The 20,250-nt window shown below is 36.6% G+C and overlaps 1 protein-coding gene across 1 annotated transcript; it reads left to right on the forward strand.

Moving 5' to 3' along the window:
* Window positions 1–5,947: 5,947 nt before the first annotated feature.
* LOC116033100 (myosin-2-like) lies at window positions 5,948–10,455 on the forward strand. Its single transcript, XM_031275853.1, has 5 exons — window positions 5,948–6,041; window positions 8,566–8,840; window positions 9,025–9,102; window positions 9,650–9,808; window positions 10,252–10,455. Exons 1-5 carry the CDS (start codon window positions 5,948–5,950, stop codon window positions 10,453–10,455), a joined length of 810 nt encoding a protein of 269 aa, XP_031131713.1.
* The last annotated feature ends 9,795 nt before the right edge of the window (window positions 10,456–20,250 follow it).

The following is a 20,250-nucleotide window of genomic DNA, read 5'->3' on the forward strand; positions in this document are numbered from 1 at the left end:
GGTGAAACTGAATTTGTTCATGTCACTCAGCAAAATTCAGCCCATTAAACTTTACAATAGACGCAGCTTGCGAATGCATTGAAACACAACTTAATGCTGCAATACATACTTAAAATATTAATTCTACATTAACACAAAATAAATACATTTAACTAACATACTCGTAAACAATTAAATACATTGAAGGTCTTCTTTGGGTGATCCAACAACGTATAACATTAAACATAATGATGCTCAATTATTACAATTTTCACATAATTGGCTATTAATTATATTACGACTAGACTTGTTTGCTATCTTTGGATATGCTAAATAATCCAATCAAATATAAATAATTAACCGCTATTATGTTTATAATTATGAAATAATTGATCAACCTTTGGGCGACTCTTAAATATTTCATAATTATTAAACTTCAATTACCCAATATAATAGAAAAATAAAATCATGTTATTTCATTATAACCATCACATAATCATGGGTAATTGAACTTTTATTTAAATTTGATATCTATGAAACTTTATAATTTGGTCACTTTGGTGACTAACAAATAATCATAATTAGATATCAAATAATTATACTATAATAAATAATATTTAAAAAATAATATTTCATAAATCAAGGTGGAATAATATTTAAAAAAAATACGTAAGTCAGTTCTAAATATGGTCAATTAATGTCAAAATAGCAATCATCACATGCTTTTATATATAATTAACCTGCAAACATTAACTCATGTGCAGTGAATATATACGGCGTAAATATATAACTCATGTGCAGTAAATATTAGCATCACATGCGAACACCAATGCTTGAGTAATTTTGCAAATACATATACGGCAAGTAATTAGCATCATATCAATACTGCCAATACATATTCATCAGTTAACGATACATACATGCCATCAAATTAACATGCGAAAGAAATTACGGAAACGTGGATATGCGAATGTATTGCAGTGGATGAGGGAATGCAAGATAACCTCATTCATGTGGTTTAATTTACAGTACATGCGAATGTGAATGTATTAAGACTTAAGAGTACATCATGAACAATGAACAATGCAAAATCATTTATAAGAATTAAAAGCCAAGATGAATTACATACATTCGCATGCGCAGAACATAGAAAAATGTGGGTTCCAAGATTCAGAAGCCATCAACTTAATACATTGCATACATTCGCATTCTTACCATATATAAATATTACATCAACTTATGCAGATACATTCACTATTCATGCGGAAATGCCAATTAATGCAAAAAACTGTCTATTTCATCCTTATATATGCTCTATAACCTGGCGTTGATACCACATGTAAATAAAACTTAAGCATAAAAGGTCTTCAGAACACATGATTTTCACATATACTTTAATTAGCGTTTAATGAATAACCTGGCTCCATGGTTTCACTACAGATGTTTTAAATGGAGACTTGGTTTCTCCCTCAGACCCTGAGCTTTCCCTTAGTCTAAGAACTCTTATTGAGAGAGAACTTTTATTTTTGCAGAAGGGTTGGGAGAGGACTAGAGTCATTGAGTGGGTGATAAACCATCTCACAGTTCCATCAACGTGAGATGGTTATCTGAGCAGTTGAAACTAGGGATGGCAATTCAACCAGCCCCCGACGGGGAAAACCGATTCTCGTCCCGACGGGGACGGGTTCGGGGAAATTTTTCGGGGAACGGAGGCGGGGATGGGGAGAATTTTCCCATCCCGCCGGGGACGGGGACGGGGACGTGGAAGGCATTCCCTGCCCCGACCCCGATCTCGATCCCTGATCCCCGTCCCCAACCCCGATTCCCCGTATAATATACATACATATATTGTATTTAGTAATTTATATCCAGTAAGAGTGTGGGACTTCTTGTAATTAATTAATTTTATTGTTCATGCTATATACTTTTTCTACTCTCATGTTTAATAGGTTTTAATATATGTCTATGAACCAAAACTAAAATTGTAATAAACAGTTAAGTTTACATATTTCATGTGTTCCTAATTTAATTAAACAGTAAATACATAATGGTGTAGCATATTAAAATTAAACATCAGTGTGTAATGTATGTGATATAGAGGATGAAAAGGAAAATAGAATCAGTAAGATTCATAGGCAAACTATATATTTAAACAACCAAATTAGGATTGCTGATCTGGATTTCAAATCTTGGTTTAGAGAATAATCTCTATTCCTGTATTAGTTTTGCTATGCAATGATGTTGTAGTGAATAGTGGATTATGTATTTATGTTAGGATATTTTAATTTTATTAACCTATGTATTTTGGACTTTGTTCAAAGATTGAAGGCTTAACAATTTAATTTTTGATAATACTATAATATAGATTTTTTTTTTTCATTAGCATAATTCAAAAATCGGGGTGGGGATTCCCCGTCACTGAAAAATCCCCGTGGGGGCCAGAATGGGGAATAATTCCCCATCCCCGACGGGGAACGGGGCGAGGACGGGAAATGGGGACTTGTTTCGGGGACGGGGACGGCGACCCCATTTCCGCCCCCGCCCCGCCCCGTTGACATCCCTAGTTGAAACTGCTCTTTATTTTATCCGACCAATAATAGAATTATTATTATTATTAAATTTAAATAAATATTTATGAGCCAGAAAATAATAATGAATCATATAATAATAATAATGATAATTATTCTAACAAATTAATGTATGCATTATATGTTCATGCGGCGCAAAACAGATGAAGAAGAAAAGGAAATGCATATGAACGTGTGAGTGGTAACGTGAGAAAGTGAAAGCAAAGATGTGGCGCAATATGAAGAAAATGCAGTGCATGCCGTGTGGAAAATGGCATAATTTTAGGAAATAATTTTGGTATCCTCATCCTATAAATAGAGAAGCCTGTAATGAAGAATTTGAAATTTCAGAAATACAAATACAAATACTACGTATATAATTAATTAGGAAGTTGTTGCGAAGAACTTTAATACAGGAAAAGATCAGTGTACTTTCTTCGGCGGATAGTACACAGTGTACTATCCGAAGAAATCAGTTCCACGTTATATTAGTACAAGCTATGTTAAAATTCAGGTTGGTTGCAGTTTATTTAATTGGTAGAATTAGTTCAAACTGTACTTGCAAACTTTTGAATAGAGTTATTTTGTATGGTTAATATTTAATAGGTGGTAGACCTAGTTTAGTAATTTGTTGAACCATGTAACTGTAAAAACCAGTGGGTGACCTTAAGTGAAAAAAATTTTGGGCTTGGCCCCGCAGATTAGGAGGTTAATCTGACCTCAAATTCAGTACTGTAAAAACCAGTGGGTGACCTTAATCTGACCTCAAATTCAGTACTTATTGACACTTCCTTAATTGCTTCATATTGTATAACATATCTGCATTACATAATTTCAAATTATTTTTACCAACCAAGTCTAAACCTTATGTAGAAAAATGTACTTTATACATAAATGTTGTTTCAATACATAATTGCAATGGGTGTGTGTGCTGAATGGTGAGATTATTACCTTACGAAAGCTTTTTTGGTGCAGCAATGAAGTCACAACAAAAAAAAAAAAAAAAAAAAAAAATAGTCTTCTTTTGTTGGAGCAATGAAGTTGAGGAAGAAACAATAGCTATGCGTGAATATAATGCTAAAGGTCGATTTTTAACTTTTATATTAAAAAAAAAAATTCAGCAACGTGCATTGCACAATTTTGCCGAAGCAAATTAAACGGCCTGGTCTCTCTTTAATTAGAGAGATGGCATTGTTCACGACCATGATCCACAACAATAAGGGTGAACCATGGTCCTCATAGCTATGCCGACTATGCTTATAGGATGTATATTATTTTATGATTGAAGTGCCCATTGCATGAACTCTTCCGCTCATGGGAGAATGATGATAGAATTGATGACATGTATAATGAACTTGTTAAATAAGAATAAAAATGGCGTAAAATGGCATATGTACAATAATATCAAAAGAACTAGTTGGTTAAGGGAAAATTACTATTTTTTTTGACAAAACAAAATAAATACATCTATTACTTTGGTAAAATGTCTAGAATACAAGATGGGGAACAACGTCCCAAGAAAGCGGGCCAAACTGAAAGCCAACCACCCTAACAAGCGTGTGGGCAATCTGGTTCACTAACCGATTAAAAAGCTACATGAAATTGACTCAAATGAGTTGATAAGATTGTTACAAGTGTAAAGGATAGAGCCCAATGGAGACAAGATGGCAGAATGGCAGGGAAAATTACTAATGATTTAATTGTACACTTTTATCTTAATTCGTTGAATCAATGGTATTTTTTATGAAGTTTAATGGTACATTTAAACTTTTTGTTAAAAGAACATTGTTATAGCAAAAGAATATATAGGTTTAATCGCACATTGAGCTAGGGAGAGAAATAAGGCAATCAAGATTAATCGGAAACTTGGATTATATTTCAGTGAGAGCAATATAATGCTGGTGCCAAAGAGATGAGATAATCTCTTTGGATCTCCCATCCACACATTACTATTGCTTAATCTTTTTGAAATTTCATAAAGAAAGAAAATATGATACTTTTAATGCTTGGATTTATCAATTGCCAAGCAAACATCGAGGATGTGATTGAAATGGCGATTGGTTTCATAGAAAGGAGTATTTTCTTTTTTCATAACTTCAAGTGCATTTTCGCAGTCTTCAAGACCAGTTAGCGAGGCCGAGAGTTTGAAGTTTATTTCATCATCAGCGTCCCCTTTGTTCACCAAATCCATGCACTCCTTCAATCTGCACACCATGCCACATTAGTATTATTCAACTAACATACAAATCAAATATCTTTAATCTTTATGCATGCATGATGTTTACGTGCATTTTGCGAAGGAACGAATTGAATACATCATTTTAAGTGTACATTTTCGTGTTGTATTAAGAATAATGCTACATGGATGATGGGAGTGGGTTCGAGCCTCAGTGTAGGCAACTGTTGACTCGTTGTGCTTCAGTAGGTTGAGAAAGTAGCTATGAACAGATACTACATTGTAACTAATCGAGTCAGTAGAACTAAAAACAAAAGAAAAGAATAATGCTACATACTCTTCATTTTTTTTTCCTCTAAAATTCATCCCTTGTTATGTGGCAATATCTAATTGGTAACTAAATGTTATTTTTAATTAGTGGTGGGTTACCAACCAATTCATGGACAACCAATGAATGGAAATCACATCAATAGGTAAAATAATAGGGGGAGCCAACAAGAGCTTAGCTCAGTGGTTTAGTAGTTAGGGAGAAGAGACCAAAGTTTAAAATTCATCAATGGCAGGTTGTGGGGATTGAAGTAGTGGGCAGATCCCTTGTGCGTACCATTATATGGCCCTATCTGATCCACTAAATTACCGTGACGTGATTTACTTCATTGGCGTGGGGGGGACCTCTTAGAGTTGGGGATTCAACCTTCATGAGAAGAAAATAATGGAAGAGAAATAAGACATTTTTCTTGTATTAATTAATTAATTATAGAAGGGCCCCGCACGGACTTAGCTCAGTGGTTTATTAGATAAGGAGAATGGGAAAAAAGTTTGAACGGTGGGAATTGTGCCTAAAGTGAGCAGATCTCTTGTGCACATAGTTAGGCATTTGCTCTATCTGCTGAGCCACTAAATTACTATGATTTATCTCATTGGCGTGGGAGCCCATTAGGGTGGGGATTCAACCTTCTGGAGAAAGATCGATAATAAATTAATAATGGAGGAGAGAAATAAAACATATTTTTTTTGTATTAATTAATTGATTTACCTGGCATGTATGTTAACGTAGGTCTCACCGCACTCGGATTCTCCCAAAGACTCCGCCTTACTTTTATGGATGATTGAATCCGCGTGTTTCATCGCCTCCGTTAACCCCATAGTCATTGCCTGGTTCCAATTTGTGGCGTTCTTCGTCACTTCCTCGCACATCGCTTTGTCAAAGGACGTGGCGCAGTACATGTTGCCATTCACATGGAAGCTGAGATACACTACCGACAATGCCACAATGCATCCCTTCAAATTCACCATTTTGCAAATACTCGATCTGATCTGTATGTATGTTCTTCAAAAATTCAGATTTAATTAATTAATTTATTTATTTATGTAGATGTGTTTTGTTCTTGTTTTTATTTATTCTTACACTAATCTGAAATGAAGGATGCTTATTGGGAATCGTTATACAAAATAGAAATTAAAGGATTCCCTCAACATATATATGCATGCTATATATGTGGCTCACCCATCTTTTGAAACTTTGACATTTTCAATGTGAACCTCTAATCAAATTATTTAACCACAAAACTTAACTTGTGGTTAATAGATATCTTATAAGTTATAAATAACAAAACATTTCCTATGATATATTTTTGTATTTTACCGTTAATGTGTGTGTGTAAACTTAATATATGGTTAATTGGTCACATAAGTATATTAGAGCATTCTCAAAAGCGATCTTTTAGGAGTGTTTTCTGAAGTAAAATTTTTGAGGACGGGTTTTTGGACTATTGGGGGTGGTTTTTTTTTTTTTTTGCATATTTTGTTCTCTTGCAAATGTAAATTTTCTGTGATACCATTAAATGGGAATAAAAATATAAGAGGCTACATCAGGTGCGCGTTGGGAACACTACTGCACGCGCTAGCTAGGTGCTTAAATGTTCCCTTTTTTTGTTGGGTGAAGTGCCATCCCGCACCATGAACTCAAAGCGATTCTTCATGCCGCACCCTAGCCTTTCATAAGTGCTGTTTCGATGCACAAATCATAAATTTTTTTTCACCTAGAACTTTTTGCAAGTTTCTTATGAGTTACCAGTAATATATGGTGACATGGAATTTTTTATTTCTTTTTCATATTTGTCTTGGGCCTCTCGATTCGGAGCGAAAATATTCCGGCTCCAGCGAGGGCATAATTGCTAGACACTATTCAAGGAGCTATGCTTCAGATACCCAATCCTAAAAATCAAATGGGCATCTCTCTCTCCCCTCGCCGAAAAAATGATCAAACTTACAAGCTCTGCGATTACGCTCCTTGCGATTCTCATAGGGTTCACAGATTCGTAAAAGATGTTTGGGAGGGCGCCAAAGAAGAGCGATGCAGCGAGCTTGAAAGGAAAACAGAAATTTGGGGAAGGAATTTGGGAATTAGGGTTTGAGAATTTAGAAGAAGGAAGATGAGAAAAGGAAAATTGAGCTTTTGCATTAACATGATCCATGCATACAAAATTCCACTACCAGCTAAATACATAATTCAATATGTCAAAAACAACTACTTCTCATCTTTTCCGGAAACGCAGTAGATCACCACTCAAGGCCAGAACGTGCAGCAGATTTCCACTCAAGGCCAAAACGTCGTCGTCTGAAAACTCTCACTAACAGATCTTAACGAGCAGCCAAACGACGTCGTTTACATTAACCCTCAAAAACGGTTTTAACCGTAATCATCGAACGTCGTCGTTTCATCCCTGTTCTTCTCCCTTTGTGACTTCCTTCTCTGACTGTCACCTCTTACTACTGTTTCTAAGGCCGTTGCACCACTTCCCTCTCCGGCAGATCCTTGTCCCCAAGGACCAAAGGATGGAAATTGGTGCTTGAGGTGATAATATTCCTCTCAGGTAGCTTCCTCTCTTGGCAGATTTGACCACTGTACAAGGATTTCAGTTATTGCTCTGTTGTCTTTCTAGACCAGCCTCTTCCCCAGGACAGCTATGGTTTCTGCAAGAATCTGACCCTCTTTTCCAACTGATGGGGGATTTACTTGAGCTACTACCCCATCCCCTACTTTCTTCTTGAGCTGTGACACATGAAACACTGGGTGGAGTAGGGATCCTGGGGGTAAAGCAAGTCTGTAAGCTATTTCACCAATCTTCTCAGTAACCTCATAAGGTCCATAATATTTGGAAGAGAGCTTGATGTTCCCTCTTATGGCCACTGTAACTTGTCTATATGGTTGAATCTTAAGATAAACCCAATCCCCAACATTCAAGGACCTTTCACTTCTGCCTTTATCAGCCTGAACCCTCATCCTATTCTGAGCTTGTAGAAGGTTTTGCTTAAGTGTAGCTAGGACTGCACCCCTTTCTGCCAGCCAATCAAACTCCCACTACTACAGAAATCACATACAACGTCGGCTAATTAACGTCGGCTAAGTAATTAGTCGACGTTATATGTTATTTAAATAATTAAAAATAAAAAAAAACCTTTAACGTCGGTTATCATGACATAACCGACGTTTAAAGTCTCAACCTAATACTACTAAGCGATACGACGTCGGCTTGGTGGTTAGCCGACGTCGTATCGCCGGCGACGGGTGCTACGACGACGACTACATCTTTAGCCGTCGTCGTATCACCAAACGGACTCCGACGTTGCGCAATACGACGTCGGCTAGGAAGTTAGCCGACGTCGTATTGCGACGTGTTTTATACGATTGACCTACAACGTCGATTATTTGATATAACCGACGTTGTAGAGTTAATAAATCCAAGCCGTCGCCCCCAAATTAACAAAGCCGAACGTTTCAATCTATAATAAACCAAAACCAAAATTCGAACATTATATTCGAACGTCCCTAATAAGTAGCCGTCGCCCCCCATCAGCCGTCGCCTCCCGAACTACCCGTCGCCGATCGCCGTCGCCCACCAATCCCCGCAAAGCGCCTCCGCCGCTGCAAGCCGCCGGAGTCGCGAAGCAGTCCCGCCGAACCGCAGCCGCGAAGCCCTCCCGCCGAACTGCAGTCGCGAAGCACTCCCGCCGAACCAGTCGCGAAGCACAGTTGCAGCCGCACCGCCGCGGGAGATCGGCCGTCGCTCAAAGGCGCACCGCCGCAGCTGAACCGCCGCACCGCTGCACCGCCGGTAAGGTTTTTATTTTTATTTTTTTTAATTTTTGAATTATTTTCATGTGTGTTTTGCTGTTTAATCCATTGATACTAGCTTCCTGCAATATTTACGAACTGAAGCTTTTTTTACCATAAGTTTACACTTTACAAGATCTTTGTTTAAAATGAAATGGTATCATTACTTGTTGGTTTGATTACAGGAATATGAGTTGGATGGAATTGACTGGAGAAAAGTTGAATTTGAAGACAACCAAGCCTGTTTAGATCTCATTGAGCAGGTATTTCCTCCTATTTGGTTATTTATTCTATTCATTATACATCAAGGAGTCACTTTTTGGATAAATGATATGGAGTATTACAATCCTTGTACACTTGTACATTTGCTTTGGTTTATCTTGTTCAACCTCTCTTTCTTCCCTGTTGATATTTTTTTTTAAATTTATATACTGATGTGTTCAAGCCTGCTGAATAGAGTTCCTTATGAAATGCATCATTATTATGATTACAATTTTTGCTGAATGTTTAATGAATATATTCGCATTAATACTAAGACTCCTCAAGTATGTCCATTACCCTTGAGTTTGCAGCATATGATAAATAAGAAAATCTGTAGAATGCTAGTTTTCTAATAAACTTAACTGTTCTTTCATTACTGCAATGCACCAAATTTATTTAGTAGGCAGTTACTTGCTTGACTGCCTCTCTTCAATGGAAAAAGGAGATAGCTATCCATTTAGCTAAGGTATTATGTTTATGACATTTCTGATATGTCCTGATGTGGACCTACTTTGTTGATTTATGGTTTACTTGCGATGCTCCTTGCAGAAACCGATTGGGCTTATAGCTTTGCTGGATGAAGAGTCAAATTTCCCTAAAGCTACTGATTTAACCTTTACCAATAAACTTAAGGAGCACTTGAAAACAAATCAGTGCTTAAAAGGAGAACGGGGAGGAGCATTCAGTATTCGGCATTATGCTGGCGAGGTTAGATTTTCTTGTCACTGTTACTTGCATGTACACTATAAGATGCCTTGTGCTGTTATGCACTTCTTGTTTGGGTCTTGAGAGATTACCAAATGTAAAATTTTTCAGTAATTTTGGCATTTGAGATATCTAAATTTCCATATATTAGGGATTGTCATAGAGTGCAAAGTGACAGTGCCCTGTTGTTATGTTATTTTATTCATTTGCTGAATAATCTTGATATGGCATAGGTGGTTAACTAGAATACAAACTTGTAATTTTAAAAAAATTCATTCTACTGTCTGCAAAGTGATGGGCTTTGATACTTCTAGCTGCTGTATTGTAAATGCAATTTTATGGGAAGAATGATATTTGATTTTGAGTTTAGTTTGCTTTAGACAATGATTAATACTGAACAATTGATGATTCAGGACGGGACTAAAATTTACTTCTGTTTTCTTTAGGTTCTCTATAGTGCCAGCGGTTTCTTGGAAAAGAACAGAGATCTTCTGCATTCTGATATCGTTCGGCTACTCTCATCATGCAGTTCCCAACTACTTCAGTTGTTTATCAGTTATGTGCTTAATCAATCTCAGAAATCAAGTCCAACAACAAAGCTTGCTGTGCAGATGTTCGGAAACAAAGTGTTGCTAAAAAGTTTAAGGTAAAGAGTTTTGCTTCATTTTCTTATTTCTAAGAAGCCGGTACTGTTTGGAATAACAAGCAAATGAGAGATAACAGGTGATTGTATTTGTTCAATGACAAATGTTTATAAAGGCACCACCAAACTTTCTTTGCAGTGTCAGTTGTTCCAATTAATGGAGTAGTTGGAAAACACTACACCACACTTCATTCGTTGCATAAAGTCAAATACTAAGAAGATTCCTAGGGTGTTTGAGAAAGATCTTGTCCTACAGCAACTTCAATGCTGTGGGATTCTAGAAGTTGTGAGGATCTCAAGAGCTGGCTATCCTACTAGGATTACACATCAAAATTATGTAACTGTGCCCATATATGCTTCAGATATGGCTTCCTCCTTTCGGAAAATAATGTGTCCAGAGATCCTTTAAGTGCATCAATTGCCATTCTGCAGAAATTCAATATCCATCCTGAAATGTACCAAGTTGGGTACACCAAATTATATCTCCGAGCAGGACAAGTGAGTTAATGCGTCATACCTTGATTCTATATACTAAATAATATATGTTTGGATGTTAGTTTTCTTTATTAGATTTTTTCTTCCAAAAAGAAATAAATGGTTTTCAATGAATTTGGAGCTACCGAATGCGGGTATTATGTGATAAAGTACACGTTTGAAATTCTTTTCAAAGAAGCATATGAAGGAATGGATAAAGCAAGTAATTTAAGAAAATACATTTCTCATTCAAATTTTAAAAATACTAGACTAAATTAGCTTACTAATTATTATTTATTACTTTTCAAAATTATTACAGATAGTGGAGAGAGTTGGTTCATTGAGCTACAATCAACAAGAGATTGATGAAGTTAGAGACACATGGGCCAAGTACTTCATTGATGAATGGATTAATACATTGCATTAGTATGTGAAATAGTAATGTGATGTATTGTTTTTATTACTTCGGTACAAAGTTTGGGATAATATTATGACTTGTATTAATTAATATAGATAATTTTTGATGAACTTCTATTATTAATTATTATCAATTGTGAGATTTATTGCTTTTATTAATTTTGATATTATAAATATAAATTGTACAGGTTTTGAATGTGATTGTGATTGCTATATATATTTGAGCAGGTTTTGGGTGTAAATAGAAAAATAAAATGAATATTTAAAAACAAAAAAAATTACCCTACAACGTCGGCTAGTCTTATTAGCCGACGTTGTAGGGTAATTTTTTTGTTTTCAAATTACCTACAACGTCGGCTATTTGTAAATAGCCGACGTTGTAGGGTAATTTTTTTGGTTTAATATTACCTATAACGTCGGCTATTTGTAAATAGCCGACGTTGTAGGGTAATTTTTTTGGTTTAATATTACCTACAATGTCGGCTATTTGTAAATAGCCGACGTTGTAGGGTATTTTAGTAGTTTTCAAATTACCTACAATGTCGGCTATTTGTAAATAGCCAACGTTGTAGGGTATTTTAGTAGTTTTCAAATTACCTACAACGTCGGCTATTTGTAATTAGCCGATGTTGTAGGGTATTTTAGTCGTTTTCAAATTACCTACAACGTCGGCTATTTGTAAATAGCCGATGTTGTAGGGTATTTTATTTGTTTTTAAGTTACCTACAACGTCGGCTATTTGTAAATAGCCGACGTTGTAGGGAACTTAAAAACAAATAAAATCCCCTACAACATCGGCTATTTACAAATAACCGACGTTGTAGGTAATTTAAAAACAAAAAAAATTGCCCTACAACGTCGGCTAATAAGACTAGCCGACGTTGTAGGGAACTTAAAAACAAATAAAATCCCCTACAACATCGGCTATTTACAAATAACCGACGTTGTAGGTAATTTAAAAACAAAAAAAATTGCCCTACAACGTCGGCTAATAAGACTAGCCGACGTTGTAGGGGAATTTTTTTGTTTTTAAATTACCTACAACGTCGGTTATTTGTAAATAGCCGACGTTGTATGTGTACCTTACAACGTCGGTTAACATATAGCCGACGTTGTATGTGTACCTTACAACGTCGGCTAACTTTTAGTCGACGTTGTATGTATACACTTACAACGTCGGCCAGATCAACGTCGGCTTTTAGTCGACGTTAAAGGGTCTACTTAGCCGACGTTAAAAGCCGTCTGTGTAGTAGTGTCCCCTTCCTGTAATTGCAGATTCATAGCCAGCATAGGTGGAGGATAACCATATAATGCCTGGAAAGGAGTGCATCTGAGGGAGGAATGGTAGTTGGTGTTATACCACCACTCAGCCAAGTGTAACCATTTAGCCCAACTCTTAGGCTTTTGGAAGACCATACACCTAAGGTAGCTTTCCACACATTGGTTTACTTTCTCAGTTTGACCATCAGTCTGTGGATGGTATGCAGTAGAAAGATTCAATTTCACTTGCATGTGCTTGAATAGGGCCTGCCAAAAGTAAAGATTTTGTCTCATCTGTCAGAGATGATACTCCTTGGAAGGCCATGTAACTTGGATTGTATATATTTTCCATGAATAACTCAGCTACTCCTTCTGCAGTATAAGGGTGAGATAAGGGAAGGAAGTGTGCATACTTAGTCAATCTATCCACTATGACTAATATGACCTCCCTATGACAAGATTTGGGTAACCCTTCAACAAAATCCATGGAAATGCTCTGTCAGGCCTCACTAGGTATGCTCAGTGGTTGCAGCAGACCAGGGTAGGCCATATTCTCAAACTTGCACTTCTGACACACATCACATCTTCTCACCCATTCTCTGATCTCCCTTTTCATTCCTTTCCAAAAAAAATAGAGATTTCACTCTCTTGATAAGTCCCAGTTTGTCCAGAATGTCCACCAATAGTAGACTCATGTAGTTTGGCAATCAACTCTTGTCTTCGATTTCTAGTGGCCCTAATGTACAGTCTATTTTTGTATCTTACCAACCCTCCTGATATAAAGACTTTAGGGTTGGCAGCAGTGTGAACAAGGGTTGCAGTTAGGTTCTCTATTGCCCAAGGATCATCCTTGTAGCTGGCAATTATGTCTCCTACCCACTGAGGCTGAACTACTGAAATGGAATGAAGGGTAGCTTCTTCATCAGTGTCCCTTCTAGACAAAGCATCTGCTGCTAAATTCTCAGTGCCCTTTTTATATTGTATAGAATAGTCTAAACCCAATAACTTGGTCAATCCATTTTGCTGCAAGGCAGTGGTTATCTTTTGTTCAAGCAAGAACTGCAGACTGTGGTGGTCAGTCTTGATTGTGAAGTGTCTTCCCAAGAGGTAGGGTCTCCACTTGTCCACAACATTGATGATTGAGATGTACTCTTTCTCATAGATGGAAAATCTCAGGTGTTTGTTTCCAAAAGCCTTGCTAAAAAAAGCAATTGGCCTCCCTTCTTGTACTAACACAGCCCACATACCCTTGTAGCTGGCATCTGCTTCTACAATGAATTCTTTCTGGAAGTCAGGCAAAGCTAACACAGGAGAATCGCATAGTGCATGTTTCAACTGTTTAAAGGCTTTTTCAGCTTCTAGAGTCCACTGGAATGACTCCTTCTTCATTAAGTCAGCGAGAGGCCTACTAATGATCCCATAAGCTTTAATAAACCTTCTATAATATCCAGTTAGCCCTAGAAATCCCCTAAAGGCCCTGACTGTCATAGGTTTGGGCCAGGCTGCAATAGCTTCTAGTTTAGCTGGGTCTGTTTGTAGCCCTGAGTGAGATATAATGTGACCCAAGTATTCCACATGTACTTGAGCAAAGGAACACTTGCTTAGCTTTGCTAAAACCTAATGTTAATCTCATAATAACCAACACCTCTCTCAACTGTTGCTAGTGGGATTCTGTGCTGGGACTGTACACAAGGATATCATCAAAGAATACCAAGACTGATTTTCTGAGTAATGGTCTGAAAACTCGATTCATCAGAGCCTGAAATGTTGCAAGGGCATTGGTTAGCCCAAATGACATAACCTTAAATTCATAAAGCCCCTGGTGTGTCCTGAAAGCAGTCTTGAATTCCTCACCCTCCTTCATTCTGACTTGATGATAGCCAGCCCTTAAGTCCAGTTTAGAAAAATAGGCAGATCCAGCCAATTCTGAGAACAGGTCTTCCACCAAGGGTATAGGAAACTTGTTCTTGATAGTGATGTTATTAAGGGCTCTGTAGTCCACACACAATCTCCATGTATTGTCCTTTTAGGGCACTAGAAGGACTGGGAAACAGCACTTATGAAAGGTTATGTTGCGGCATGAAGAATCACTTTGAGTTCATGGTGCGGGATGACACTTCACCTTTTTTTTTTGAATTTTTTCCTCTCTTTTTTCCTCTTCTCTCCTCCATTTCTTTCATACTTATAACTGGAAAAATCATCAAAAATATTCAAATCTTGGAGATGCCTTAACAACTTGAGAATTGTTATGCGATAGGACCATTATTATATGTGTTAAGTGGTTTTAAATATATATATATATGTTTTAAGTGTAAATTATATGACACCAAGTACATTTTTGTCACTTTTTGACTCTATCATATCAAGATAGAAATGTAGGTAGGTTAAGTTCGATTGTTATTATCCCATAGAACCATAGTCCATCTTACAATAACTACTACAAATTTGATCATATAAGTATAACTTTACACTATACCTGTTAAAAGAAGTATAGTGTATTCTCAAAAATAAATAAAAGATACTACTTTCCGCGGCACCCACCGAGAACGGGTGCAACGGAAAGTAAATTATTAAAATATTAATTAGCTTTTTGGGACACCTGTAGTGAGTAGGTTCTGCGGAAAGTAAGTTATTTAAATAATAATTTACTTTCCGCGACACTCGCTTCTGTGGGTGTCGCGGAAAGTCAACCCATTTCCCCGCCCCCCCCCCCCCCTCCCCCCACTTACGCGAAAAACATATCTGAGGAGCCATTTTCGAAACGCTGTCTTCGTCTTCATCAACCTACCTTCCTCCTCTTCTTCCCCTCCGGAGAGCCGCCGCATTCAGCCGCGAAACCATCACCATTACCTACATTCAGCCGCTACTGCCGCCGTTTGAGGAGAGCCGTCGCCAATGCTGCTACATGCCGCTGCCCACGTCGACGCCTCACACCGCCGAGGCGCTCACCGCCGCTGACGCCATTCGCTGGTAAGTTTTATTTATTTATTTTGTATTTCATTTATTTATTATTTATTTTTTATTTCAAATATTAGTGTATTTATTTCGAATATTATTAGTGTATGTGATTTATTTCGAATATTATGGCTATTCTGTTATATTTGAATATTAATGTTTGATTTCTTAAAGAATTTGCGAATTTTACTATTATTTTGAATATTTATTGTGAATTTTTTGAATTTTACTATTATTTTTTTGAATTTTATTATTATTGTGAATACAAAAATAATTCATAGTTAATAATATGGAATCATAAAATTTATCAATTTATTTTTAATTTTGTTGTTATTGTGCTATATTTATTTTGAATTTAAAAAATTGTGAAAATAAATTATTTGTTGTCAAACAATTTGAAATAATATTATTTCTAAGTATATTTCATAAATTAGTATTAATTAACAAAATGACAATCAATAATATAAATTTTGAGAAAGATAGAGCTACTTGAATGTAATATTTTACATTTGTAACAGGAACAAGGATGGTAGCTTGAACTTCAAACCCTCGGCAACATTAAGCAACCTTGAAGACTACACTAATGCACTCAAGAATTAGAAACAAGAAGCATTGCTACTAAGATATTGAACCACAATGTAGAACAAGTCATCAAAGTTTGTTTGGTTGTTAATGTTGGAATTTTTAGCATAAAATGACGTAAACAAGAAAGTGGCTATTTTGTGGTGCAAATATATGGGTCCATTTCCGATTTGGGTCGGATCAAATATATGTGTCGAATTTTACCTGAAAAATGTTGTTTGTTTTTCTCTCTTCCTCTCTCAACTCTCTTCTTAAAACTCAGCCAACACTTCCATAAAAGGAACAAAGTGTTCGCCTATTGTTCTAGTCCGTCTAACTTTTTGTTTGAGTACTCAAACTTAAAGTCGTGATCCATTCTATTCTGGAAGACTGACGCTACAACGCTCCTAGTACCCTCGAGAGGTAGCGAATTGATTTTAATTAAGGAAGTACGTGTTACACACGACTTGGATCTTTCATTGTTCTTTCTTCTCTTTGGGTTTATATTCAAATTATAAAACCCTTATTGTAGTATTATTTTATTTTAATTTAATTTATATAAATAAATTTTGGTTTCATACCAAACTTTGCTCAGAATTAATTTTCTATAAAATAAATTCAATTCACACACACAAACAACAGTTGATAGATCCAAGTATGACAACTGAAAAACGCAATTCTACACTATCATATCATAAAATTAAATATAATGTTAGAAAATGATTTTTACTTTTTGTTAGTTTTTAAAAATTTTGTTTCTTGTTTCAAAAGATTAAATTCTAATAATATGTAGATGAGAGATCCATCCCCGGCCCATTTCTTATGCTGTTATGCAGATGTTTTGCCGTGTGTTTTCCCCATTATTGAAATAAAGACTATATGAACAAATTAGTGTGTCACTGCACGTTGCTGTATAAAACTTTGATTTCTACAAGGAACAGTGTTAGTAGCTAGACTATTGTTTGGTTATTGAAGGATGATATGTAACATTTTCCTATTTATCATTATCACAACATTAGGATAAGTTATGATAATATTAGAAGTTTGATAAGTGGTGCAACACTATACCTGATAGCTAGACTTTAGGGCCAAAGACCTTGTGGTCAAGTGGCACCCGGTGTCCCGGTTAACACTCTCACATGGATGATGGGAGTGGGTTCGAGCCTCGTTGTGTTTCAGTAGGTTGAGAAAGTAGCTGTGAACAGATACTACATTGTAACAGAGTCAGTAGTAGTACTCAAAAAAAAAAAAAAGCTAGACTTTACGAGTCTAGTTAGGTTTAAGAGACCTATTGTTATGCGAGGTTATATAAGGTCTCAGTCCTCTCACTGCTCACACTTCATACCTCATACACCATCTAGAGAGACTAAGAGGTGACTGGAGGTAAGTACGCAGGACATTCAACCTTCATCAACTAACATCTAGAGAGACTAAGAGGTGACTGGAGGTAAGTACGCAGGACATTCAACTAAGAGGTGATTGGAGGTAAGTACGATCCTAATTATCGCGTATTAAGTTCCTATGTGATAAATTAAGTCTAACAGTTGGGCAGGACATTCAACCCCCAGTTGGGCAGGACATTCAACCTTCATCAACTATCAACTAAGAGGTGACTAAAGGTAAGTACGATCCTAATTATTGCGTATTAAGTTCCTATGGTATAATCTCTGTCTGGCTCTTTATTTGGATATGCACATTGTTCTAAGGGTTATAGGTTCTATGCACATTGTTCTAAGGGTTATAGGTTCTATTGTCCATCACATACTACTAGGATAGTGGAATCAAGAAATGCTAAGTTTCTTGAAGATGACTCATTCAGTGGGAGCGATCGATTTAGGGACTTCGTTCCTTCATTTGATCATACCAGGTCTCAACTTTCTAGGTTATCTGATGGTGTTGTACTTATCCGCAATGCCCTTTCAGTTCTGCTTGTAGATATGCCACCTCCTGTTGAGATTCCACAAGCTGTTGAGGCTCTTCCTTTGGTAGAAACAAGTTCATGATTTACAGTAACCCCCTAGACCAGATTTCGAGCCAATGGTTGAACCGATTCAGGATTAACAACAATTCCTAGTTATTATGTTTCGTATCTACAAGAATCTAACATAGGAGTCGAGAGTCATCCTGAAACGTTTTCTCAAATTGTGCACAGTCAGACTTATGGTTTGAAGTCATGAATTCCATGAAGAGCAACGGGGTTTGGGATCTTGTTGAGTTGTCTAATGGGGCCAAGGCCATTGGCTGTAAATAGGTTTTTTAAGACCAGAAACTCATTAGGCAACATTGAGAGATACACTGCCAGGCTTGTTGCAAAAGGATTTACTCAAAAGGAAGGAATCGATCACAAGGAGGTTTTTTTCTCCTGTATCAAAGAAAGATTCACTTCGTGTCATTCTGGCTTTAGTTGCACATAGGGGTGGGAATAAGCCAGGCCCCTTGTAGGGGCCTATGTCCGGGCCTAATTAAAGCCTACTAAGGCCTAGCTCGTTTAGTAGAAAGGCCAGGCTTGAACCAATTTTAAAAGCTTATTAAACTAAACAGGCCAGGCCTATATATACCAGGCTTGAACCAATTTTAAAAGCTTATAACTAATATATATTTTTATATTTACAATACAATCCCAAGTATATATAATTATCAAACTCTAACTCTCCAGCTCCAAAGTTTCATTATAAATTATGATTCAACTATAAACATTGTTGATAATCCTGTTGTATGTATTCTTCTTGTTTAATTTTTTTTATTAACTGTTCTTACTGTCATAATATTTAATGAAATATCGAAACTTAATTATGGGAATTGATTATTTATTATTTATGATATTATATAGGATAACAAATAATAATGCAATTGAACTTACGTATTTTTTGTAAATTTTTTACAGGTATACTTTAAAAGACTTAAAAATGGAGGCCTTAAATAGGCTCAAAGTCTATCTAACTAGGCTCAAAGCCGATTTATAATCTGTTTTGAAGCCTTTTTAAAAGCCTATATGTTAAATATGCTTTTAAAAAGGCTTCAGGCCCGGCTAGGCCAACTGTAGGCTCAGGCTTGAGCCTAAAAAAAAGCCTACATACAGGCCCAGGCCCAGGCTCAGGCTTTAGATTTCCATAGCAGGCCCAGGCTTAAATTTCGAAAGCTCGGCTCGGCTTAGCCTATTTCCACCCCTAATTTCAAATTTTAATCTTGAGTTGCAACAAATGGATGTGAAAATTGCTTTCCTTAATGGTAATCTAGAAGAGAAGGGTTATATGATATAACCTCAAGGTTTCTCTTCTAGGGGTGGTGAGAATTTAGTATGTAAGCTTAAGAAATCCATATACGGCCTAAAACAAGCTTCCTGTCAATGGTATGTCAAATTCGGTGGGGTAATTTCTTCATTTGGTTTTGTTGAAAATCCCTTAGATCTTTGTATGTACCATAAAGGTGAGTAGCAGTTGAATATGTTTCCTTGTTTTATATGTGGATGACATCTTACTAGCCACTAATGATAAGGGGATGTTTTGTGATATGAAACAATTTCTTTCGAAAAGACTTTGACATGAAGGATATGGGTGGTGCTTCTTATGTTTTCTAGCATTTAAATTCATAGAGATAGGTCCTGGGGCATACTAGGTTTATCTCAAGAAACCTATATAAGCAAAGTTTTAGAAAGGTTTCAGATGCAAAATTGTTCACCAAGCGTTGTTGCTGTCATAGCAAAGGGGGGTAATTCAGTTTGGACTAATGTCCAAAAAATGGGCTGTAAACAAGGTTCTAAGGTATCTAAAAGGAACCAAAGATTACAAGCTTGGGTTTAGGCAGACGGACAATTTAGATGGATGTGTTATTCTCGAAAATCAACTTCAGGGTGCGTCTTTAATGTGACCGGTGGGGCTATCTCATAGAGAAGTGTTAAACAGTCCTTGATAGTCACTTCTACCATGGAAGCCGAGTTCGTTTTCTGTTACGAGGCTACTTCATAAGGTGTGGCTGGCTAAAGAATTTTATCTTTGGGCTTAGAGTTATGGACTCTATATTGAAGCCATTGAAAGTCTGTTATGGCAACTCAGCTACAATCTTCCTAGCTAAGTTTGGCAATAGTGGGAGTCGAATTAAGCACATCGACATAAAGTTCCCAGCCATTAGGGAGCAT

Source organism: Ipomoea triloba, chromosome 10, assembly GCF_003576645.1.
Source record: "Ipomoea triloba cultivar NCNSP0323 chromosome 10, ASM357664v1".
In the NCBI taxonomy this organism is placed as follows: Eukaryota; Viridiplantae; Streptophyta; class Magnoliopsida; order Solanales; family Convolvulaceae; genus Ipomoea; species Ipomoea triloba.